Source organism: Lynx rufus, unplaced genomic scaffold, assembly GCF_022079265.1.
Source record: "Lynx rufus isolate CCGP_SWC_20201006 ecotype Redwood Valley unplaced genomic scaffold, mLynRuf1.p SCAF_15, whole genome shotgun sequence".
Taxonomy (NCBI): Eukaryota; Metazoa; Chordata; class Mammalia; order Carnivora; family Felidae; genus Lynx; species Lynx rufus.
The window spans coordinates 33,035,248-33,060,976 of NW_025814829.1; the positions used below are offsets into that span (position 1 = coordinate 33,035,248).

The following is a 25,729-nucleotide window of genomic DNA, read 5'->3' on the forward strand; positions in this document are numbered from 1 at the left end:
GAGGGCCACTGAAGTTTATAATCAAGACCCCCTCCTTATCTACTTTAGACTTACAGAGAAAATGTTTTCGCGGACTTTACATGAAGTTCTGAAACAGGGAAATGGAAAGACCTAGTTTAGTGACTGACTGATTTCCAGGATTACCCTTTCCAGGAGTCTAGGTCTGCACTGTCCAATAGGGGAGCCATCTGCCACTTTGTGGTTATTGAGGCCTTAAAATGTGGCTAGTCCGAAAGGAGATGAGCTTTAAATGTAAGACACCAGATTTGGAAAGTTTAGTACTACCAAAAGAATATGAAATTTCTCGTTCATTTTCTATTATGACAAGTTAAAACGGTACCTTGGATACAGATAGAGCGCGCTAAATGAAACATATCATTAAAGTTAATTTCACCTATTTTTTCTTCCTTTAATTTCAAGTTACATACATAGCTCCTTGTATTTTTCTACTGGACAGCGCCGGCCTTAAGCGATTAACGATACCCGGCTGACACTAGCATCTATCTCGTCCCCTTGCGTTTCTCGGGCCGCTTCTACGCGAGCGGGCGGCACCGCTAACTTTGCGAAGCCCGGCGTAGGCCCTTTCTGAGCCCTCAGACGGTGCGGGTTAAGGGGATGATAAGACAAGAGATGGCTACTGGGCCCGTACCCACTGCACATCTCGCAGCGCAGGCTCCCGAATCTCCTCTGGCAGCGCGTCCCCCAGCTTTTCCACAACGCGGCCGCACAGTTCTAGCATTTCCGTCACGGCCCGCTTCGAGGTGCAGCGCACCCGGAAGTCCTCTCGGGAGGTGGCGGCGACCGAAGCCCCGTCGTCCGCCCCGGCCACTGTCTCCACGTCCCTCGGAGGGGAAGGGACCACCAACACAGACGCCCGCGCCATTTCTCCTGTTTGAATCGCGGGCGGGAACTCTGGAAGCGGAAGGGCGGGGTCTCACTGGGGAAAGCAGCACGCGTCCGGCCGGAATCTCAACCCGCCGCTGCGGCAGCGTTCCGGCCGGTGCTCGGCGGACCAGTGGAGTGCTGCGCTGGCGGCGGCGATGGGGGCGGTGGGCGTAGGGTTGGTGGACTGTCACTGCCACCTCTCGGCCCCGGACTTTGACAGCGTATGTATGGGCTAGGCCCTGCCCGTGGGAGCGGGGAGGCTCGCGGCCCTTTACCTTCAGATTGTTTTTGCTCTCCCTTAAGACCAAGCCTCAAATCCTCCCAGGCCCGTTTATGGCCCGGAGTGACTTGCTCCCGGCTCCGTATTTAATCTCAGTCCTCATGATTTTTCTTTCTGATCCTGAATAGCGTTAAGCCCTCTGTCTCCACGTAGCTTTTATTTGCTCTTCCCGTTTGCTGGAGTGCTTTCCCCCTTCCTCTCCTTGGTCCGGCCGTTTATCCCACCCGCCTCGCAACTCCTGGCGGAGCCCCCAGTTTTCCTGGGAAAATTGTGTTTTCGGCACTTTCCCGCGCACCGTGTGTTCAGTTCTAATGGGGAAGAGAAGCAAACAAAAGGACAGAACACACAAAATCAGAGTTGCAAAGTTGCACAGTTGCAAACTGCTCCATTGGGGATGAGAGGCTGATGATAGAGAAGGAAGAGCAGGGTGTCTTTTAGGGGGAAAACCTCTCAAGAGGGGGCACTTAAGTTGGAATTGCAAAGACAAAGAGTCGGCCAAGCAAGGAGTTGGGTGTACGGTGGTGTAAAAAGCAAGCAGGTTGCAGGCCCCAGACAGGATAGAACTTGGCACATTCAGCCTACAAAAAGGCTGGTGGAGCCCACTGAGCTAGAAAGAGAGGGGTGGAAACAAGACTGGTGAAGTAGGCCAGTAAGGACAATGTGGATCCAGTAAAGGTTTTTTGCTTTTTGTTTTTTTAAGGGAGAGGGACAAATCTGATTTCCATTTTAGAAACCGTTTTGCTAATGTGTGGCAAATAGCAAGAGTGGAAGCTAGAAAACCCTAGCTTTTGGAGGCACTTACTGTTTGTAGACAGGAGATGATGGTGGTTGCAAGGGGGTTTGAGAGAAGCAGATGTTTGGCATATGTTGAAGCCTAATATCCTTACAAGTGGAAATGTCATGTAGTCATCTTTAAATGTCAGTCTTGGGTTCAGGAGAAAATAGGCTGGAGATCAAAATTGGGGACTCATTAGCATAATGGTATTAAAACCTGTGGATGAGATCACCCGAGGTGTAGAGAGAGAGGAGCATAAGGTCCTGAAATCTGGCAGAGGAGAGAGAGCCAGCTAAGGAGACTGAAAAGTAGCAGCTAGTGGAGAGCGGTGTTTGCAGGAGAGCAGTATAGCAGAAGCTGAGAGTGGGAAATATTTCAGGAAAGAAGGAGTGAACAAGTGAGTTCTTAATGCTGCTGAAGGTAAAGTAAGAGGAGGATAGAGAAGTGTCCTTTATATTTCACAATAACAGTTTCTGTTTTAGTAGAGTGGGAACAGAAGCCAGATTTTAGGGAAAGACGAAGTAAACAGAAGGTGCATCACTATTGCTCTTCACATTCTGTCACACTGTTCCTTGCCTTTGTTGTCATTCTTTATGGTGCCTAACTACACTGATATATACAGCCAAAGAGCTGTATTATTTATTATCTAAAATAATTGTGATTCCTTACGCTTGTTTTAGGATCTGGATGATGTTTTGGAGAAAGCCAAGAAAGTAAGTCGATATCTATCATTGCCTTTTGTTTTCCTATTAATTTCAAGCTAGAACAGCTTGAACTTTAGAGACAGTATGCTTATGTTGCTTTGTTAATAATAAGTAACATTAATTAACTGTTTACTATATGCCAGGCCCCGAGCGAAGCCCTTTCTTACATTGTCTCATTTAATGTTTCACAACATCCTTAGGAGGAAGCTACTATTTTGTAGCCAACCATTTGGTAGATGAGAAAACTCAGACCTAGAGATTAACCTATCCAAAGACACACTGCTAGTAACGTGATACAGATAAGATAGATAGTCTGGATCCAAAATATGTTCCCGCAACTACAGTGCTTACCAGTTATATGGAACAGATTGGTCCATCTGTCAGTTCTGAAATTAGCTCCGGAGATCATGGAGAAATTACAAAAGTTTCCTGAGACATTTTTAATTTGTTTCAGAAAAAAATGACTAATTTTTGGAAGTATTTATGAAATTCATTATAACGACCGCTTTATAGTCTTCCGTAAAAGTGATAGTCAGGAATGGTTGCCAATACATTTTACATACACAGCAATCGTTCACTATGGCAGCTTAATTAGGAGTTTGGAATCACACAGGCCTAATGATCTTTAGCGAGTTATTTGACTCCATCCAAAACTGTCTCCTGATCTATATAGTGGATTACAGTAGTGCCTACTTCATGGGGTTGTGTAGATTAAATGAGGTAATACTTATATTCACTGAACATAGTGCCTGAAACATAGTGAGTACCCAGTGATAGCCATCCTGATTATATTGATGGTGTGTGAGTGAGTAAGAATAACTAAAAGTGGAGAAGACTTTAAATTTATCTTCAGTTATATTAAATGTGTATTGTTTGAGATTCTAACTATTCATTTTTGTTTCAGGCCAATGTTATGGCTCTTGTGGTGGTTGCTGAACATTCAGAAGAATTTGAGAAGATTATGCAGCTTTCAGAAAGGTGCTGCTTCTCTCATTAAGCATTTAAAGAGTTGCTAATAAGGATGCAGTTATGATGTCATATTTATAATATCAGAAATCATCCATTTTGAAAGAGAATAAGAAGAAAAAAAGTCACATCGATGTAGCCCTAAAAAATTCTTTCATACTTGTTCTTTAGAGTAGCATTGTTTACTAGTTTAATATTCCTGCTCTCTTAATTTGTTCTACATTTTTAGGTATAAGGGGTTTGTCCTGCCATGTTTGGGTGTTCACCCTGTGCAAGGAGTTTCACCAGAAGACCAAAGAAGTGTCACATTAAAGGTAACAGTCATATAAAACAAGAACCATAAAAAAAAATGATACCTTTTTACTTTGTAATCCTCTTCTTTCTGACCTATATTCTAAGGCAATAATCCAGAAGAAGGAAATACTACCTTTCACATAGGTATTTGTTGCAGCATTATTTGTAATAGAGGAAAAAATGGAAACAGCCTAGAGGCTCAGAAATAAAAATTAATTTGTAGAATGTTAAATATACATACATACATATGGGATGCATGCATGGAAAATGAGAATTATAAGGTTTATTTTATATTAGTGATGAAGAAAATATTTAACAGTATAATATAGGGAGAAAAGCAGGATACCAAATGGTTTATTTGCTAGGAGTGACATCCAAGGAAAAATATATTCTATAAGGAAAAGACTGGAGAGAAAAACACAGAAATGGTATTAGCTGTGATGATTGGGCAGAATTATAAGTGACTTGCTGTCACATTTTTTATCATGTTGTCCTATTGCTTTGGCAAAAAAGTGATAAAATATCCAGAAAAAGAAAGTTACAAATTCATAGATGTAGTATTGTAAGGGAGCAAATGAGCAGTGTCTTCTTGACCATTAAGCCATTTCTATAGGAATGCTCTGATCTATTAAGCTGTGTTGCTTTTATACCCTCTATGAAAAAAATCCTACCTACAAGATCTCACTGACTCACAATAGCCAATGTGCCTTACATTTCAGACTTGTCTCCTGACTCAACATCAGGGTGATGCACAGTTCCTTAAATGCTTTATTACATAATGGAATTGATAGCCCCCCATTTTGAAGAAGTAAAGACTTTTTGTTACCTATGAATAAAGGAGGCTACAAGGTCTTTGATTTTTTATAATAGTGAATTTGTATTCTTACATTAGGATACGCCAGGTAGCTCTATTTATTTTGAAACAAAATTACTTTTAATTCACTTAAGGTAAAAATAAATACTTGTCCTATAGCTCTCCTGAGTTGTTCTCCTGATATGATAGAATTAGCTAAATTGCCAAAGAGTTAAAATTCCAAAAATATTGGGGATCATAGCAAGATAGCATTTCTTTCGTTGATCTTGAGATTTCTATTAATAGGCATTCATTTAGTTAGTCAACAAGTGTTTACTGAGCACCTACTGCATTTCAAGCACTCCTCCAAGCAGCATGGAGTGAAATCCCTCTCGTGGAGGCTAGATTCTAGATAGGGGCAGACAGACCATCAACAATTAGATACACAAACAGGAAAACTTTAGGTAGCACTTAGTGCTTTAAAGACAATAAAACAAGATTATGTGATAGGGATTGTGGATGCTGTTTTTTAGATTGTAGTCAAGGAAAGCCTCTCTGAGGTGGTGATGTTAGAAATGCAACCTGGAAGGAATTGGCCCTGCAGAGAGAGGCATCCAAGTGTTGTAGGCAAAGGAAACAACCAAGCACGAATGTCCTAAGGTAGGAACAAGAAATAAAGTGCTGATGTGACTGGTGGCAAGGGGAAGTAACAGTGGTGAGGTCAGAGGGACTGGGCAGGGATCACGTCGTAAGGGCCTTGTTGGATTTCATCAATTCAATGGGAGATTTAAGACAGGAGCAAAAGAGGAAGACAGAAGGAGCTAGGAGACTATTACAGAGAGAGAGACGGTGGTAGACTGGACCAGAGTGGTGGCAGCAGGGGTGAAAGGAGGTGGGTGGATTTGACATATTTTGGCACAGATGTAGAACTGATAGGACTGTTTAATTTATAAAAGTAGTTAAAATACCAACAATAGATGGGTAATTCTCGATTCTTAAAGCAGATATGAACTTAGGAAATCTCAGGATAGCCCTCTGAAAAACACCACAGATAAGCAGTTATTCCTATTTTACTCCTAGTGTGTTTGTCCATACCCTAGATTCATTTTCCCATATTGATTAAATTATAAGCCCCTAATATGTGGTACAAAGCTAGGTATGTAGTAAGCATTTATTAAGTTAATTTGGTTTATAAAATTAAAGTGGCCTAGCATCGCTTCCCGGCCCTTTGGCTAAGATCAAGTGTAAAGTTGCCTAGATCACACAAATCTTCCAGCACATTACTGAATTAATTCATTCAGTATAATTACCAGGCAGGGCTTGGACCCTGGAGACACTTCAGGGAACCAAAATTCACTGTCTGCAATCTAGTGCCCCCTGAAAATAGGGCATGTGCTCTGCAGTTGGCTCTGGTCCCTTCTTGGCCCACTTCATTCATTTGTGTTACACACCTGACCTGTTCTAAAGGTTCTGAAGACTAAACATTTTCTTTGATAAAAAATCTTTTGTAATTATTTAAAATCAGTCAGAATAAATCTCTCCTTCCCTTTTGCCCTTTGTCCCCTTTTTTCCTCCTCCCTCTTCCTTGTCTCTTTTTTTCTGTCAGCAGCATAGTAGGAACAGCATGGGCTTTGAAGTCAGAAAGGCCTGTCCTACTGGCTTCTGTGATCTGTGGCACTTTGCTAAGTCTTAATTCCCTCTTTTTTTTTTTTTTTTAAAGAGGCTTCATGCCCAGCGCAGAGCCCAATATGGGGCTTGAACTCATAACCTTGTGATCAAGACCTGCACTGAGATCAAGAGTTGGTCACTTAACCCACTGAGCCGCCCAGATGCCCCACAATTTCCTCACTTATAAACCATGAATAATTATACAATAGTAGTCCTAGTCATAGTTATAGAGGTTTAGGATTTTTGAAGCCCCATAATAGAACCATTAGCTATTAAGGAACTTGAGACCTTATGGAGGAAGTTGGAACAGAAATGAAGTCAGAAATAGATTTATGAATGTCTTTATAAAACTTTTTACATCTATTGAAATACTAGAGACCACACACACAAATACACACATGTATTAAGTTAGTAGTATGAATTATATTAATTTCTATTTACTATCCCTGACTTGCCAGAACTTCCAGACTATTTCGTGAGAAGTTGGAACAGTCTTATTATAAATTTGTTTTGTTTTTTTTCACAGATAATACATATTCCAAGAAGCACAATTTTTCCTATATCTGGTCTTCATCCAAACGTACACCTTCTTTCTAAGACTTTCCAAATATCAGCCATTTCCTGGGTAATCCCCAACTTTTCCAGTGCCTCTGAGCTTTCAAGACAGAGTAACTTGTATATTTGATATGGAAGAAACTTTGGATGACACTGTTTAACCTCCTCAGCTGTTGTCAGACGCCTTCTCTGGTCTCTAAGGTTTTATACTCTTAGCTCCTACAACAATGTTAATTCCTCTTCGTTGAGTCTACTAGAATGTATTTCTGAGGCCTTGATCTACTCTCTCCCTCATCCTTTCTGTCTCTAGAGGTAGAACTGTAAAATCTCCTGTTCCTTTACCATCTGTTTCACCTCCCTCTTCTTAATTCTTCTTTGTTCTGATTATCTTCAGTAGAATTCTTTGCAATTTACATATCCTGAGACTGAAACTCTCAAAGTAGTTTATAAGATATCTAGAAGCAAATTTTCCATATATGTATTTATTTGTCTTTCCCTTTTCTTACAAGGGAACTCTCACAGGGTGAATTCTCTTTAAATGGAAATAGTAATATCATGGAAACTAATAGTATACAGTTATTTCAGTAGTTGACAAAGAAGCATATGTGTGATATTTAGTGTTTATGCTGTTGAATCTTTAGGGAAAAAATAGGCTAGGCATGACTGTAAAGACAGAAGAAATCAGTGAAAACAGTGCAGGAGGATGTATAGGATTGTCACTATGAAAAAACTAAAAAAACATCCTCAGAGGTGGACATACCACAGTGCACTCCCAAAAGCTCAATTACAAGGGTGACTACCTGTTGGCTTTCTTCTCTCTTGCTCAGCTATTCCAGGAGGAAATCCAAATCAGTCTTAAATGCCAGAGAATTCTTCTTAAATATTAGGAAGTGTTCTGGTGGAACTTTTCATTGAAAGTCTTGTTCTTGTAACCTGAATGAGTGTGGGATGTTTCTACTCAAATTTCCAAATAGTAGTATGTACCATTGTAGGATGACTATTAATACTTCTTCACTGGTTAAAGGTATTGAATGTATGTAAAGGATCCAGTATAGTACAGTGCCTGGCATATAAAATGTTTTTTCTAAAGTATCAGTTCCCTTCCTCTTTATTTAAGCAAATTTACTTCTTTTTCTCCCAGGATTTGGATGTAGCTTTGCCCATTATGGAGAATTACAAGGATCGATTATTGGCAATTGGAGAGGTAACACCAAATAGCCGATCAAATGACTTCCAATCCAGACTTAAATATGATATATGAATATAATCTTTAATTCACTGTTGGTGGTTACAACTGACTTAGATAATTATCTTCACCCTATTTAGCTGAATGATAATTTGTCAGTACTTCCTCAAAAAGCAAAATAGCTTGCGGATAAAACAATAGAAAACTTCACCATAGGCTTATGTTAATGAAAGAAAACTGCTTTGTTAGCGTTTCTAATTATTTTCTTTTCCTTTTCTTAAATAGGGTCATCTCTGTGGTAGTTAACTTGGTGTATACTGACATTAACTAGGCTAGAGTTTGTAATTAAAAAACATTTTTATTATACAATTTACAGTTGTGAAACATTTTTATCACTTGGTAATAAACTCCACTTCTAATCAAAGATAAAAGATAAGAGTAACACTTAAATTTAGAATATAGCAATGCGTGCCAAAATAGTGTCAAGGGAAACAGGCATTATAATCTTCCCTGTCCAATGTAGTAACCACATACAACTGTTCAGCACTTGAAATGTGACTGGTCCAAACTGAGATGTGCTATAAATGTAAAATACACAGCATTTCAAAGTCTTAGTACCCAAAACAAGAATGTAAAATAACAATGATTTCTTATATTGATTTTGTATTGAAATAATAATATTACTATATAATAATGATGTTTTTGACATATTGTATTAATAGGATTATATTATTAAAATTAATTTCACCTGATTCTTGTTAGTGTTTTTATTTTATTTTTTAAAAAATGTTTATTTATTTTTGAGAGAGAGAGGGAGCATAAGCAAGGGAGAGGCAGAGAAAGAGAGGGAAACACAGTCTGACGCAGGCTCTAGTCCCTGAGCTGTCTGCACAGAGCCTGATGCAGGTCTTAAACCCGCGAACTGTGACATCATGACCTGAGCCGAAGTCGGACACTTAACCGACTGAGCCAACCTAGGTGCTCCTTGTTAGTGTTTTTAACAAGGCTACTAGAAACTGTAAAGTTACACATGTGGCTTGCATGTATGGTTCCCGTCATGTTTCTTGGACAGCATGGCTCCAAGGCATGGCTTTTAGGTTCATTAAACCATAAACGTGTAAATCTGTTCTATTTTTCCATTACAGGTGGGACTAGATTTCTCCCCCAGATTTGCTGGCACTGATGAACAGAAGGAAGAGCAGCGACAAGTCCTAATCCGACAGGTCCAATTAGCCAAAAGATTAAATTTGCCTCTGTAGGTTAATTAATCATCTTTCTGTATTAATAGCTATGGAGCAAATTAAATAATGATTCTCCTGAGATGGAGCTTTGCATTTCTTTTTCTCTGAATTGCTTTAATAGAACAAAATAATACTTACAGATTAAGTACCTAAAAAGAATTTTTTGTTGTTAAACAGAAATGTTCACTCACGCTCAGCTGGAAGACCCACCATCAGCCTCTTAAGTGAGCAAGGTATTTAGGTTCCTGAGAGAAATGTGCCTAATATTTCAGTCTGACAGTTCCAGTCCATGTTCTCACGGAATAAACCATGTTTCACTTTGATTTCTTAAAGGGAATGAAATGGGGCAAGGGTGGAGGTGGAAACCAACTAAGGTGATTTTGCAAGTCAGTCTACTTCCAGGTGTGACTATGCCATTTAAAAGGCCAGCATAAAGCAAATGAAAACTTGGATCAAGTAATTTATATTCCCTAATTTAAAAATTAGCAGTTCCAATTTTTTAATCAGCTTAACCAGCTGATTAAAGACAGGAAAAAACAGAGCAAAGATGTGTTACTGTTTTGCATGTTTTCTGGCTGCTGCTTCAGAAAATGGTAATTATACAGGCTGAGGCCATGATACATAAAATGCACTGTCAACTTCAGCTGCTTCTAAAGTAAAAGTATATCTTACAGAATTACTTTTCAGACTTTATAAAGTGTTATACACAGTAAGAAATATACTTTATTTTGAGTCGCAATATATACACATGTATACTTTTTTTGTAGTATGACTTTATTTCGAGACTTCGTATATGTGCATAAAGAAACCTGAGAAACGTTTAAGGAGCAGTATATTTATATGGTATATATAAATATGTGTGCATACATATATGCAGACACACATATACATATAAGCACATGCTGGTCAGTCGTGACTCACTAAATTGATTTCATAGTTCACTTAATAGTCGCAATCCACAAATGATCACACCTACTATTTGAAAAAAAACAGTATCAAATAGTAAAGTAAATGTAATTGCCTGCAGCTAGAAAGTATTGTATTTCTCAGTGATGAGAATCACTGGGATTACTAAAAATTACTGGGATTTTTAGGCAGGCTGAGTGGCCATCCTTTAAGAACTGAAGGTGATCTTGTGAAGCCAGCCCTGACTACAGAATCTCTCAGTCACTGATTCCCTGTCTCTTTCACAAGCATTCTTGCGAAGGATAATTTCACTGCTTAAAGACGTAGTAGGAACAATAATTGTTCCTACTAGAATAATTTCCAAATGTCTAGAAAAGGTTTGATGATAAAGGATGTTTAGAAATTTGTTTAAAAAATTGTATTTCAATTTTATTCTGAAGATTAACAACGTGCTGTATTTTTTATTGTACTGTTTGAACACTGTACAGTTACCCGTTGGAAGTCATAGAACCTCATCCTTATGTCCTTGTGATCAACATTTACTTAAAATTTACAATCTATGTTGCCCAATTTGATTAGTGGAAAAACTTCTCATTAAGGAAATGAAAGGAAACTCTAGCTTATCATTAACCTTTGACAGGTGCTGACAAAGTGCTTCTGCATGCATTTGATGGCCGGCCATCTGTAGCCATGGAAGGAGTAAGAGCTGGGTACTTCTTCTCAATTCCTCCTTCTATCATAAGAAGTGGACAGGTAAGTTCTTTCATTAAGCCTCAATTTATGCTTTGTGAAATACACTTTAAAATACGAGCTTTTATTACACACTTGTAATACTTATTCTGGTTACATTACAAAAATTAATCATAGGTCCCTACCGCACACTGACATGAAAATTAACTCAAAAATGGATCAAAGACATAAACACAAGAGCTAAATCTATAAAATTATTAGAAGAAAACAGATCAAAATCTTTATAACCTTGGAATTGGCAATGGTTTCTTAGATATGACACCAAAAGCACAAGCAGTCAAAGAAAAAATAGACTTCACCAAAATTTAAAACTTCCACAGTAAAACAATTCTTATACTTTTTATACTAGAAGAGATACTATCGAGAAAGTGAAAAGATAACCTACAGAATGAGAAAAAGTATTTGCAAATTATATCTGATAAGGGTTTAGTGTCCAGAGTATATAAAACACCATTACTACTCACCAATTAGAAAAAAAATAGGTGTGCCTGGGTGCTCAGTCCGTTGAGCGTCCAACCCTTGATTTCAGCTCAGGTCATGAACCCAGGGTTGTGGGACCGAGTCCTGTGTCAGGCTCTGCACTGGGCACAGAGCCTGCTTGGGATTCTCTCTTTCCCTCTTTCTCTGCCCCTTTCCTGTTCATGCTCTTGCTCTCACTCTCTCTCTCAAAAATAAATAAATAAATAATAAACGGGCAAATAACCCAGTTTAAAAATGGACGAAGGATTTAAGTAGATTTTCTCCAGAAGACATACAAATGGTCATAAAGACGTGAAAAGACATTAGCCAAAAAGAAAGCACAAATCAAGGGTACTATGCAATACCACTTCACACCTACTCGGTTTGACAGTTTCTCAAAAAATTAAACACAGTTAACATATGACCCAGCAATTCCACTCCTTGGTAGATACCCAAGAGAAATGAAAACATATCCACACACAAACTTGTACATGAATGTTCACAGCAGCAGGATTCATAATTGCCAAAAACTAGAAACAACCCAAATGTCCATCAGCCGATGAGTGGATAAACAAAATGTGGTGTGCCCAAATAATGGAATATTATTCAATCATAAAAAGAATTGAAGTGCTCATTCCTGCTAAAACATGGATGAACCTTGAAAACATTATGCTAAGAAAAAAGCCAGACACAAAAGAACACATATCATTCCATTTATATGAACTGTCCAGACTAGGCAAATTTCACAGAGGCTGAAAGTAGACTAATGATTGCTACTAATCATTAGGGACTACTAATAATGGGTAAAGCGTGTCTTTCTGGGGTGACGAAAAGTTGAATTACATACTGCTGATGGTTGTACCACCTTGTGAATATAGTAAAAACCATTGAAATGTATACTTTTATTTTATTTAAAAAAATTTTTTTTAATGTTTATTTATTTTTGAGAGAGACAGAGAGTGAGCAGGGGAGGGGCAGAGAGAGGGAGACACAGAATCTGAAGCAGACTCCAGGCTCTGAGCTGTGAGCACAGAGCCTGACACGGGACTCGAACTCACAGACCACGAGATCGTGATCTGAGCCGAAGTCGGACACTCAACTGACAGAGCTACCCAGGCGCCCCTGAAATGTATACTTTTAAAGAATGAATATTATGGTATGTGAATTCTATCAATTAAAAATGCAACAAAAACTAATTTAGGTAATTTACCATATTTTTAGACACTCTTTTTTTTTTATATTTTATTGTCTTTGATACTGAGGTGCATGTTACAGTCAATGGCACCTTAAATTCTGTGAAATACAGGAAATTGTCTACCAGTATTCAGAACTAATGTAAGTAAAGAGTACAGAATTGAGGTATAGCCAAGATTTTTTAGAAATGTCTCCAAGGGGCATCTGGATGGCTAATTGGTTAAGCATCCAACTCTTGACTTCAGCTCAGGTCATGATCCCAGCGTTGTGGGATCAAGCCCCACATCAGGCTCCACACTGCCTGCATGGAGCCTGCTTACGATTCTTTCTCTCTCTCCTTCTGCTCCCTCCCTTGCTCCCTCTCTCTCTAAAATAAAATAAAATTAAAAAAAAATCTCCAGTAACAATTATTTATGTTTTATTATTTTTTGAATTGTAGTTTTTAAAATCAGGTTTATTGAGAAATATACCTATTGTGATTTGCCTTTTTTACATACACAATTCTAATGGTTTTAACAAAGGTGTACTACCACCACATTCAAGATACAGAGTATTTCCATCATCCCAAAAAGTTGCTTCATGCACCTTTCTAGTAAATTCCTCCTTCCACCCCCAATCCCTGGCAACCACTGATTTCTGTCCCTATGGTTTTACCTATTCTAGAATGCGATCTAAATGAAATAATTCATGTAAGCTTTTGGATCTGGCTTCTTTTACTTAATGCTTTTGGATTCATCCGTGTTGTTGCATATATGAGTAGTCTATTTTGTATATGTAGTTTATTTTGATTGCATGTGGATTTTCCAGATTACCCATTTACCAGTTGATAAACATTTAGATTGTTTCCAGTTTCACACTATTATGGATAGAGCTGATATAGACATTAACATACAGATCTTTGTTTGGACATATATTTTCATTTCTTCTGTGTTAAAACCTAGAGGTGCTATTGCTGAGTCATAAGGTTAAGTGTATGTTTACCTTATTAAGAAACTGTCAAACTGACTTCCAATTGGCTGTCCCATTTTGGATTCTCAACAGCAGTAAGCCAAAGTCTTGGTTCTGCCTCCTTACTAGTACTTGGTGTTGTCATTTTTATAGCTATTCTGATACGTGTATAACCATCTCTCATTGTGGTTTCCATTGCATTTCCTCGATTAATGATGTTTAAAATTTATGTTCCATGCTGACAGTGCAGAGCCTGCTTGGGATTCTCTCTCACTCCCTCTCCCTCAATCTCCTTCTCTTTGTGTCCCTCCCTCACTCGTGCTCTCTCTCAAATAAAAAGTTTTAAAAAATTTAAAAGCACATCTTTGCAGGGGTGCCTAGGTGGCCCAGTCAGTACAGCATGTGACTCTTCATCTCAGAGTTGTGAGCCCCACATTGGGTGTAAAGATTACTTAGAAATAAAATGTTTTAAAAAATTTAAAATAAAAGCACATCATTTCATGTGCTTATTTAACATCCATACATCCACGTCTCTTCTTTGGTAAAATTTCATTCACATATTTTGCACCTTTTTATTTGGTTTGTTTTTTGTTGTTGAGTTGGCGAAGGTCTTTATATATTCTGGATGCAAGTCCTTTATCTGCTAAGTGTTTTGCAAATGCCTTCTCTCATTTTCTCGCAAATATATTCTTTTATTTTCTCTAGTGTCTTTCAAAGGGAAGTTCGTTATTTTGATGAGCTTCAGTTACTATTTTTCTTCTAGGATTTGCGCTCTTAGTATCATATCTAAGAAATCTATCTAACCCAAGGTCAAAAAGATTTTCTCTTATGTTTTCTTCTAGAAGACTGACAGATTTAGTTTTACATTTAGATTTGTGATCTATTTTGTATATGTTGTGAAGTATGAGGCAAGATTCACTATTTTGCCTATAGATATCTGGTTCTGGTATAATTTGCTGGAAAGATGATCCTTTCTCCCTAAAACTACTTTGGCACTGTAAAAAAAATAATTGACTGTATATCTGGATCTACTTCTCATTTTTCAATTCTGTTCCATTGATGTATATGTCTGTTCATATGCCAATATCACACAACCGTGATTATGTTAGATTTATAGTAAGTTTTGAAATCAGGTAGTGTGAGTATGCTGCAATAAAGCAAATATCACAATAAAGCTGTGTCTCAACAGTGGGCTTAGTAATTATTAAATCCCATTGTAAACAGATGTGCTGTCATCCAAGCTTTGTTGTTCCATTTATAGAGCACAAGCAGAATAAATTTAGCATTATTCTTAAGGGCTCTAGGATTTTTAGAATGGTAGGTAAACGTTAAAGTCACCAGCTGCATTAGCACCTAACAAGAAAGTCAGCCTGTCCTTCGAATTTTGGGAGCCAGGCATTGACTTTTTCTCTCTAGCTGTGCAGGTCCTAGATGGCATCTTCTTCCAATAGAAGGCTGTTCTGTCTACACTGAAAATCTGTTTTATAGCGTAGCCACCTTCCTGAATTCTCTGAGCTGGATCTTCTGGAGAACTTGCTGCAGCTTCCACGTCAGCACTTGCTGCTCCGCCTTGCACTTTCATGTTTTGGAGACGGTGTCTTTCCTTAAACTTCAGGGACCAACCTCTGCTGGTTTCAGAATTTACTTCTGCAGCTTCCTCGCCTCTTTCAGCTTTCATAGAATTAAAGGGCTTTGCTCTGGATTGGGCTTTGGCAGAAGGGAATGTTGTGGCTGGTTTCGTCTCCTTTCCAGGACACTCAAACTTTCTCCATATCAGCAATAAGGGTGTTTCCCTTTCTTCTCATTCATGTGTTCACTGGAGCAGCACTTTTCATTTCCTCCAAGAACTTTTTCTTTGCATTCGCCACGGCTAACTGGCACAAGAGACCTCACTTTCTGCCTGTCTCGGCTTTCCTCACCAAGCTTAATCGTATCTAGCTTTTGATTTAAAATGAGAGCTATGTGATTCTTCCTTTCCCTTGAACACTTAAAGGCCATTGTAGGGTGATTAATTGGCCTAATTTCAGTATTGTGTGTCTCAGGGAGTAGGGAGGCCTGGGGAGAGGGAGAGAGAGACAAGGGAATGGCTGGTGGGTGGACATACACATTTATCGGTTACGTGTACCGTCTTGTATAGGCACAGTTCGCGGTGCCACAAAGCAGTTACAGTAGTAACATCAGAGGTCTCTGGTCACATATCAGCATAACAGATATAATAACAATGAAGATGTTTGGGTTATTGCAAGAATCACCAAAATGTGAGACAGTGACACAAACTGAGTAAATGCTTTTGGAAAAATGGCGCTGATAGACTTGCTAGATACAGGGTTGCTGTAAACCTTCAATTTGTAAAAAGAAAAAAACAAAAACAAAGCCTCGATATCTGTGAAACACAGTAAAGCAAGGTTGCCTATATATTATCCTTTTTATAGTTAAAGTATAGTTTATAGTTAAGTTTCAGATTATATATTTAAAATCTTCCCTGTTTTCTAATATAAACCTTTAATGCTATAGTTGCATTAGCACTAACCAGTTCTTATAGTTACAATCCACAAATTTTGATGGATGCTGTATTTTCACTTTCTTTCAGCTTGAAATATTTTCTAATTTACCTTGTGACTTCCTCTTTGACCATATTGATTATTTCAAAGTGTGTTGCTTAATTTCCAAATACTTAGGAATTTTCCTGATAACTTTGTTATTAGGATCTGATCACTAATTCTATTGTGTTCAGGAAACATACATTATGTAATTTTAATTCTTCCAAATTAGTTGAGGGGGCGCCTTGGATGCCTCAGTCAGTTAAATGTCTGACTTCAGCTCAGGTCATGATATCACAGTTTGAGAGTTTGAGCCCCACATCAGGCTCTGTGCTGAAGACTTGGAGCTTGGAGGCTGCTTCGGATTCTGTGTCTCCTCTCTCTGCCCCTCCCCCCACCCCCGTCTCTCTCAAAAATAAACATTGAAATAAAATTTTTTTAATAAAATAAATTAGTTGAGGCTTAGTGGCCCAGAATATGGTCGGTCTTGGTAAATAGAACATACATAACTTGAAAAGAATGTGTATTCTGCTACTGGGGGATGGAGTGTTCTAAAATGTCAGTTAGGTCAAGTTAATTGATAGTTCAAGATTATTTTTATTTCTCCTATTTTTATCAAGTGTGGAAAAATTTCCTATTTGGTAATAATTTTTAGCTGTATCATTTCTTTTCCAAAATGAAAATACTATTTTTTCTAATTTTAAAGACAGTATATGTACATTATAGAAAATTGAAAGACTTCAGAAAAGAACAAATTTCAAGTCAGCCTAAATCCTACCACTCAAAAATAATCATTGATAACATTGATTCAGATCAATTCTTAGTCTTTTTGTTTTGAGTCAGCTTCATGGATATTAGTGTCTATAAATATTGATCTACTTCATCTTTAAAGTGATTGCATAATATTTCACACTACGGATGTACCATAATTTATTTAATCATTACTGTAAGTAAAGATTAGGTCATTTCTAGTTTTTCACTGTTAATGAACAGTGCTTCAGTACTCAGCTATAAAAAAGAATGCATTCTTGCCATTTGCAACAATATGGATGGACCTACAGGGTATTATGCTAACGGAAATAAATCAGACAGAAAAAGATAAATACCGTATGATTTTACTTCTGTGTGGAATCTAAAAAAAGAAACAAATGAACAAATAAAACCAAACAGACTCATAAGAGAACTAGTGGTTGTCAGAGAGGAAGGGAGTGGGGAAATGGGCAAAGTAGGTGAAGGAGATTAAGAGGTACAGACTTTCAGTTACAAAATAAGTCATGGAGTTGAAAAGTACAGCACAGGGAATATAGTCAATACTATTGTAATAACGTTGTATACTGACAGTATTAGGGTAACACTTAGTAATGTAAGTATTTATCAAATCACTATGTTGTACACCTGAAACTAATATAATATTGCATGTCAACTATACTTCAATTTAAAGTACTTCAGTGGATGGGGCACCTGGGTGGCTCAGTCGGTTAAGCATCCGACTTCTACTCAGGTTGTGATCTCACAGTCATGAGTTCGAGCCCCGTATCGGGCTCTGTGCTGACAGCTTGGAGCCTGGAGCCTGCTTTGGATTCTGTGTCTCCCTTTCTGTCTCTCTCTGCCCCTACCCCGCTCATGCTCTGTCTGTCTGTGTCTCTCAAAAGTAATAAATGAACGTTAAAAAACATTTTAAGGTACTTCAGTGGATACCTTTGTACATCCACAAATACACGTGCACATTTGTGCAGTATTTCCTATAAACGGAATCATTGAGGAAAAGGGATACATTTTTAAATTTTTGGTTAGATTGTCATATTTCCTTAAAGGAAGTTTATGACAGTTTAGCGTTTATCTACCAATAATGCATAATATTTCAATGCTTTTTGAAATTTTAATCTTAAAATACTTTAACCATGTTTCATTTTGTATCATCTGTCGCCCATCTTTTACATTTTTAATTTTTTTTCGTTTGGGTATAGTTGACACACAATGTTACATTAGTTTCAGGTGTACAACGTAGTGATTCACTTCCCATTTTTACTTTAAAAGTGCAGTGGCAGCAAGAGAATTCTGTTCTTGCTTTAAAACTCATGAAGTTCATTACAATCCTTGTAATCCAGACAGAAAATCATAAACAGGAAAATAAAGCCATCTCCTACCCAATCTGAAACTGTAAATGTGCACATGAATTGAATTGGTAAACGCAAAGCCTTGAGTGACTCACAGCGAATAGTAGGAGCAAACACTGAGCGTGGTGGGTGGTGGTGGTGGAGACACCACAGAAGTCTCTTCCTTGGGTCACAATTGGGTGTGTGATACCAGATGTTTGGCTTTCTTGCTGGGTGTGCTTCATCTTTGGCTATTGGTTACTGCTGCTTGGGTCCCTGGAGGCTTTGGATAATTTGGGGCAATGAATGTTTCTGTTTAAATCTATCAGTTGGTAGTAGAAGGATGAGAACACAGTGAACAATTATTGATTGAATAGGAAAGCATGAATTTTAGGTTCCTGGAGAGTAGGATGCATTGGTATATGGGTTTAGTGCACCTTTTTTATCTTTATGGCTCATGTTTTAAACTGGCTCTCTCTTTTCTCCAAGAAGCAGAAACTTGTGAAACAGTTGCCTTTAACTTCAATTTGCTTAGAAACAGATTCACCTGCACTAGGACCAGAAAAACAGGTAAGTGCTTATCTAAAATCTACATTATTTAGATTGTCTCTTTCTTTTGAGCTATTTTCAGTTTAGCCGTGTGTCTCATTACAGTGTAAATACAGTGGAATCCTATTTTAATGCTAGGTTGAGAGATTTTATTAATTATATAGCTCTTATGCTCCAGCACATATTATTGGATATCAGCCATGTCTTAATGTATGTAATAATGAGAGCCAGACAAGTACAATAAAAAGTTCAGTATCTAGAGTCAGAAAGATCTGGATTCAAGTCCTGTCTCTGCTACCCACTAGCTGTGTGACTTTGGGCAAGTTGCTTAATCTCTTTGAAAGTGTGTCCTCGTTTACAAAATGTGGGCAAAATAGTAATAAAATATTTGAGAATATTACAGTGAGTATTAAATGAAATAATGTATATGAATGTCCAGCAGTGTCTGGTTTATAGTAGATGTTCAAGAAATGTTTCTTTTTCTTCTGTCAATTAGCGTGTTACAATGAGGCTCTGTTTCTTTCAGCACAAATATTGATGTAATCATAGATTTATTGATGTGATCTTTGCTGTACATTTTATTATTGTAGGCCACAAAATGTCATATTTTAAGTATTGCTACCTTTTAAAATTGTAACTGAAAGGAAGCCAGAGTATCTGCTCTGTTTGCTTTGGACACGACCTGTTACACTGACCTCCGAGTGTGGCTTACTGAGTGCCCTTGACTGCCCATCAGATCTGTGTCTCCATGCCTACCAGGTTCAGAGGACTGGCACTCAAGACTCAGAAGTTTGGGAGCAGTAGTGATGTGATTTTTAATAAACTATGATTATTTACGATTGCAATGTGACTTTTGCTAATCAAAGTCCAATTAGTTACATATCTGTGTAAGTTGGCTCTTTAAAGAATATAGAAGACAGAGGAATGAGGAAATAGACGATCACAACTCCAGTTATTTTTTTGTTTGGGTATAGGACAAGATGGTACAGAATTGCTTTCCTGGTTAGCGTATACTAGAAGGAACAGAACGTAGCATTTTCCCCCTAAACAGAAATGAATTTCAAATGCTGTTCTAACTCAGTTTATATTTGCCTCTAGCTGATTTGACAAAAATTCTGGGTTTCCGGCATAGAGCCTTGTGCATAGCAGGTACTCAGAAATATTTGTTGAATAAATGAATTTTGTAGCTGGATATAATTTTTTTTTTAAATTTTTTTTCAACGTTTATTTATTTTTGGGACAGAGAGAGACAGAGCATGAACGGGGGAGGGGCAGAGAGAGAGGGAGACACAGAATCGGAAACAGGCTCCAGGCTCCGAGCCATCAGCCCAGAGCCTGACGCGGGGCTCGATCGAACTCACGGACTGCGAGATCGTGACCTGGCTGAAGTCGGACGCTCAACCGACTGCGCCACCCAGGCGCCCCTGGATATAATTTTTGTTAAGTAAAGTGCATTTGTTTAGAAAATCAGAAAGCACAGAAAATCATAAACAAGAAAATAGAACCATGTACTACTGAAAAGTTATCACTAGAGAGCAGTGGCTACGAGCATAAACCCTGATACCAGATTTCTCAGGTTTAAACCTCAACCAGCCTACAAACCAGCCATTTAGGATTCCTTCTTACCTATAAAAAAAAAAAGTGACACTAATAAAGCAGATAATAATAGTACCTATCTCATAGAGTTACTTTGAGGAATAAATGAGAAATCCTATGAAAAGTTTACAACAAAATCTTGCCTACAATAAGCACTAAATAAATGTTAGTTTTTATGTCCTTCCAGCCTTCTTAATATCCATATATGTACATATATATTTTTCATAAAAACAAGAATAGCCTGAACAAATTTCATAACTTGCTTTATCTGGTAAACATCTGTATTTGTCAATATGCTTTTCCTCATCATGTTTAATAACTGTGTAATATTCCAGTATGTGAACATACCATAATATCTGTAACTTGATATTGTTATTTACATTGTTTCCAACACAGCATGATAAACAACATGATGAACATCCTTGAGCAAAAATCTTGGTGCATATTTTTCATTGTTTTTTTAGGCTAATTATCAAGGTGGTTTTTTTTTTTTTTTAATTTTAACAGTTATCTTATTCCCCTGAGTATTATCATCCTGAGTAGAAAACATAATAATAATAATTTGTAAAATCTGAGTGCTACTGATTATAGATACACCACTGTTTTGTAACAACTAAGAAAGAAAAATCACTGACAATTATGCTATGACATGCCATCGAATGTAAGTAAAACCAGTATCAATTTCAGAGATATTAAACATCTTAGAATCAGTGAAATACCAGTACGTAATCTATTTATTCTTCCAGACACACAATAGCAATCCTTTTTTTTTTTTTCAACGTTTATTTATTTATTTTTTGGGGGGAGACAGAGCATGAATGGGGGAGGGGCAGAGAGAGAGGGAGACACAGAATCGGAAACAGGCTCCAGGCTCCGAGCCATCAGCCCAGAGCCCGACGCGGGGCTCGAACTCACGCACCGCGAGATCGTGACCTGGCTGAAGTCGGACGCTTAACCGACTGCGCCACCCAGGCGCCCCACAATAGCAATTCTTGAATCCAACTGTAATAAACCTGTGAGGTGAAGAGGTCAGGCAGCAGAGCAGTGACCTTTACAAGCTAGTCACTTATACAACAGACCAAAGCACAGTTAATGCATCAGACAGGCAGGTCACCAAGTGTTCACCACCTGCAGACTGCTTTATGTGCTGGGCCCTGGGCCTCAGTGTTAATACCCGAGGACTCTTTTCAAGAACGACATCGACTTACAGTCAACGTTGTACAGGCCAATGTTGTGGCTGTAGCTTTTAAGCTGAAGTTCAGGGCCTTCTCCCCAGCCTTGCCTCACCTCCCCTGCCATTAAGAAAAGAAAAAAACAAAAACAAAAAAACCTCACTGGCTTTTACCAACTCACTTTGTTCTGCTCTATCTATGGTCTCTAAGATTGCTTCCCTTGAGTGTCATGTCTGATTCACTGTCTGCTTTGTTCTGTTTCAGGTACGAAATGAACCCCAAAACATTTCCATTTCAGCAGAATATATTGCCCAGGTGAAGGGGATCTCAGTGGAAGAAGTTATAGAAGTGACAACACAGAATGCATTGAAACTATTCCCCAAGCTTCGGCAGCTGCTCCAGAAGTAGCTTCAAAACCAAATCTGCTGCAGAGAGCAGCATCCGAGAGAAAGAAATGTTCCGATTAAAGCTGAGGGTTGATGGGGGGTGGGAGGGAGGGGAGGGTGGGTGATGGGTATTGAGGAGGGCACCTTTTGGGATGAGCACTGGGTGTTGTATGGAAACCAATTTGACAATAAACTTCATATATTGAAAAAAAAAAAAAAGGTTCCGATTAAGAGTCTGAACTAGGGGCACCCAGGTGGACACCCAGTCAATTAAGCATCTGACTTCAGCTCAGGTCGTGATCTCACAGTTCGTGGCTTCGAGCCCTGTGTTGGGCTCTGTGATGACATCTCAGAGCCTGGAACCTGCTTCAGATTCTGTGTCTCCCTCTCTCTGTTCCTCTCCACTCATGCTCTGTCTGTCTCTGTCTCTCAAAAATAAATAAACGTTGGGGCGCCTGGGTGGCGCAGTCGGTTAAGCGTCCGACTTCATCCAGGTCACGATCTCGCGGTCCGTGAGTTCGAGCCCCGCGTCAGGCTCTGGGCTGATGGCTCGGAGCCTGGAGCCTGTTTCCGATTCTGTGTCTCCCTCTCTCTCTGCCCCTCCCCCGTTCATGCTCTGTCTCTCTCTGTCCCAAAAAAAAAAAAAAAAAAATAAATAAATAAATAAATAAACGTTAAAAAAAGAAAAGAGTCTGAACTGAAGAAGCCATTATATAAAGGTAGAGAAGATTATAATTTTGGAGAAGGTATTTCTCCTCAAACTGGGCTTGGATCCTGAAACCCTGGGTTCTGATTCCACTTTGTGCTTCTTTTTAATTATTGGGGCCCTAGCAGGAGATTGGGAAACACCACTGCTTCTTACCTTCCCCATTAAGTAGAACCACCAGATGAACCGAAACCATTTCTTCTGGCAAGGGTGGTTCCCACGGGTAAGATGTGAGTGCTACCGTGGTGGCTAAAGTTTGATCCTTCACCACCTGTTAGATTTCCCATAGGATTTATCTGGTGAAAGGAGATCTAGTTTTTTATACTGTCAGAAATCTCTTTTTTCTGGGTTTGTAAAATTGAATTGTCAGGACTTTGAATTACTTCTTTTTTAAGAAAGAAATGTATAGGTTCTTATATTGATCTTAGACTTTGACGTGTGAGGCGAATGGTGTGTCTAATCACCATTAAATACTAAGCCCCAAAGGTTAGGTAGTAACTAAGTTTAAGATCCAATCTGAATTTTGTCACATGTTTAAAATGTACATAGGTTTGTTAAAAGTGTATCTATTTTTGCATGTAGTGATATTTTATATTTTTAAGTTTTAAAAATCGTGGCTGCAAAGAGTTTTGTGGATGGATTGGTGGGGATGTATGCAATGTCCCCACCATCATACATAATGAATGTACATAATGTCATTAAACTATACACTTAGAAGTTATTAAAGTGGTAGATTTTAACCACAGTGTGTATTTTAACCACAATTTTTTTTTAAATCTTATATGTAGTTGACCAGGTGTTATGACCATACCAAAACCTCATTATTGAATTTTACTAAATTATACAATCAGCAAATACTGGACAAAGTACCTATCATAGAAAAAAATTGACTTCCTACAAATTAGGTGATTTTACATAATCTTTAATATTTTGAAATTATTTATGTAGGAATCGAAACTAGTTCTAGGGCAGATGGCCCAAAGTGAACTAGACTAGCTAAGAAACCAAAGAGGGTGCTTCATGAGGAGCTTAACTGCCCATCAGCATCATGAGAGATGAAATTCCTACATGTAGTGGGAGGTTCCATTAAAATCGGACTTCGGAGCTCTCTTTCACCTCTGTATTTCTTCTGACTATTTCCCACCCCTTCTGCCCACACCCCCTTTGTCCATATCTCACCTTTAAATCCTTTAAGACCCAGCTTACATGACTTTCCCTTGCCTGGTCATCCCAGCCAGACATGACCCCTCCCTCCAAATCGGGTAGCCACTTTCTTCATTTACTCCTCAATTTATTTGTTTCATTGATTACACAAACAGTTCTTGAGCCCCTCCTTGTGTGTTTCCCACTAATCTAGGCCCATAGGCTACAGAGAGGAATGAGACATGGTCCTTGCCTTCAGTTCAAAATTTATAAAGTGGAAAAGTAATTTCAAAACTATGTTGAGAAGCACTATAATATAGAAGGAATAGAGTTCTATAAAACCAGTCTGATGACAACATGCATTACCTTTTACCTTTTTTTTAAGTTTATTCATTTATTTTTGAGGGAACGCAAGTGCAGGAGGGGCAGGGAGAGAGGAAGACAGAATTGCAAGCAGGCTCCATTCTGTGCAAAGCCCAAAGCGGGGCCGGAATCCGTGACCCATGAGATCATGACCTGAGCCAAGATCAAGATCAAGGACACTTCACCGACTGAGCCACCAAGGTGCTTCAACACACATTCCTTTTTACTAGGCTTACTTTGTGCATGTCTTTCAAATCTAGAGGTTGCGGACCATGTGAGAACTACTTTCTTTTTGCATCTTCTCTGTGGCCTGAAACAAGGTTTGCAATATCATATACTCTCACTTATCTTTTAAATGTGCAAATGGAGGCAGTAAGTCCAACTGACTGCAGCTGACAAGTCAGGTATGTTATCTTTCAATCTACTCTTTGAAATGGAGATCTCTTTTTTTTTTTTTTAATGTTTATTTTTGAGAGAGAGACAGAGTGCAAGCAGGGGAGGGGCAGAGAGAGAGGGAGACACAGAATCCAAAACAGGCTCCAGGCTCTGAGCTGTCAGCACAGAGCCCTACACGGGGCTCGAACTCAACAAGCTGTGAGATCATGACCCGAGTCAAAGACACCCAATGGACTGAGCCACCAGGCGTCCCAAAATGGAGATTTAATACTGTGTACCTTTCAGCTGGTTGGGTTTGTTTGTTTGTTGTTTTGTAGATGCATATTTTTCTCCTCCAGCCTATAAATGTATTTAATACTATTCAAAGATTTTCAAAGGTTAAACATTCTGAAAAATAGGAATAAAGCCTTATGGTCTGGAAAAGCAAATCTTTTGTTCCTATAGGAATGCCCGCCCCCAGGTGAAAGGCAAAGAGGACTTTTCTTCTTCCCACACCCCAGCCCAAGCACATGGTGACTTTCCTTACTAAAAGAAACCTTTCTTATTCCAACTTTTGTCTTTTATTATTCTGGTAAGAATCAGATGAATATGTATCATTTTTTAAATTAAAAAAGAAGACTCAATACCAGCTCTTTTCTTTCATTATTATGCAACTAAATGTTCATTTGATCACTTTGCTGCTTGCTCTCGATCTCCCGCCCCCTTTTGGTCATAATCCTCCAGCCTATAGCTGTTGTGTGTTTCCTTTGCCTCTCCCAGATCCCTCTTCCAAACTAAACATAAGGGTCTTGGAGCACCTGAGTGGCTCAGTCAGTTAAGCGTCCCACTTGAGCTCCACATCAGGCTGTGTTGGCAGTGTGAAGCCTGCTTGGGATTCTCTCTCCCTCTCTCCCTCTCCACTGTCTTTCTCTCAAAAGTAAATAAATAAACATTAAAAATGAAAAGTAGCATGTAGCTCTATTAAAAAAAAAAAGTCTTTTTGTGTACTTGAGTTACACTCCTACTTCAGAGTTTAATTTTTTTATTTGCCCTTTCTTGCCCCTTTCATGCTTTTGACTGAATACTTCAGCATAGCAGATGTGAAGTGACATTTCACTTACAGGATCTGAGTAACTTAGAAAGGATTTCCAGAGAGTGTTCTGTGCTTTTTTAGAGCTTAGCTTTTCAAGCATAAGCAA

The 25,729-nt window shown here is 38.5% G+C and overlaps 2 protein-coding genes across 3 annotated transcripts in view; one reads left to right on the forward strand and one right to left on the reverse strand.

Annotated features, from left to right (window-relative positions):
- The window catches only part of NSL1 (NSL1 component of MIS12 kinetochore complex), a 36,049-nt gene extending 35,109 nt beyond the window's left edge, over window positions 1-940 (reverse strand). Inside the window, exon 1 of the mRNA XM_047076820.1 lies at window positions 650-940. Coding sequence (XP_046932776.1) covers window positions 650-883 — 234 coding nt within the window. The 5' untranslated portion in view covers window positions 884-940. The remainder of the gene's footprint in view (window positions 1-649) is intronic.
- TATDN3 (TatD DNase domain containing 3) lies at window positions 936-22,038 on the forward strand. 2 transcript variants are annotated; one of them, XM_047076821.1, is made up of 10 exons: window positions 936-1,106; window positions 2,621-2,653; window positions 3,549-3,622; window positions 3,840-3,924; window positions 8,062-8,124; window positions 9,252-9,361; window positions 9,525-9,580; window positions 10,894-11,006; window positions 18,730-18,810; window positions 21,822-22,038. In XM_047076821.1, the coding sequence occupies exons 1-10, from the start codon at window positions 1,041-1,043 to the stop codon at window positions 21,963-21,965; spliced, it is 825 nt and encodes a 274-aa protein (XP_046932777.1). In that variant the 5' UTR covers window positions 936-1,040; the 3' UTR covers window positions 21,966-22,038. The 2 variants fall into 2 exon arrangements, with proteins under 2 accessions (XP_046932777.1, XP_046932778.1); XM_047076822.1 differs by having other exon boundaries at window positions 18,733-18,810.
- The last annotated feature ends 3,691 nt before the right edge of the window (window positions 22,039-25,729 follow it).

Excerpts from the sequence above, each read along its gene's own strand:
- TATDN3 (XM_047076821.1), top strand. The coding sequence starts at position 1,041 with ATGGGGGCGGTGGGCGTAGGGTTGGTGGACTGTCACTGCCACCTCTCG. Across the intron at positions 2,654-3,548 it reads TTTTGGAGAAAGCCAAGAAA|GCCAATGTTATGGCTCTTGT; the intron begins GTAAGTCGATAT and ends TTTTTGTTTCAG. Across the intron at positions 11,007-18,729 it reads CTATCATAAGAAGTGGACAG|AAGCAGAAACTTGTGAAACA; the intron begins GTAAGTTCTTTC and ends CTTTTCTCCAAG.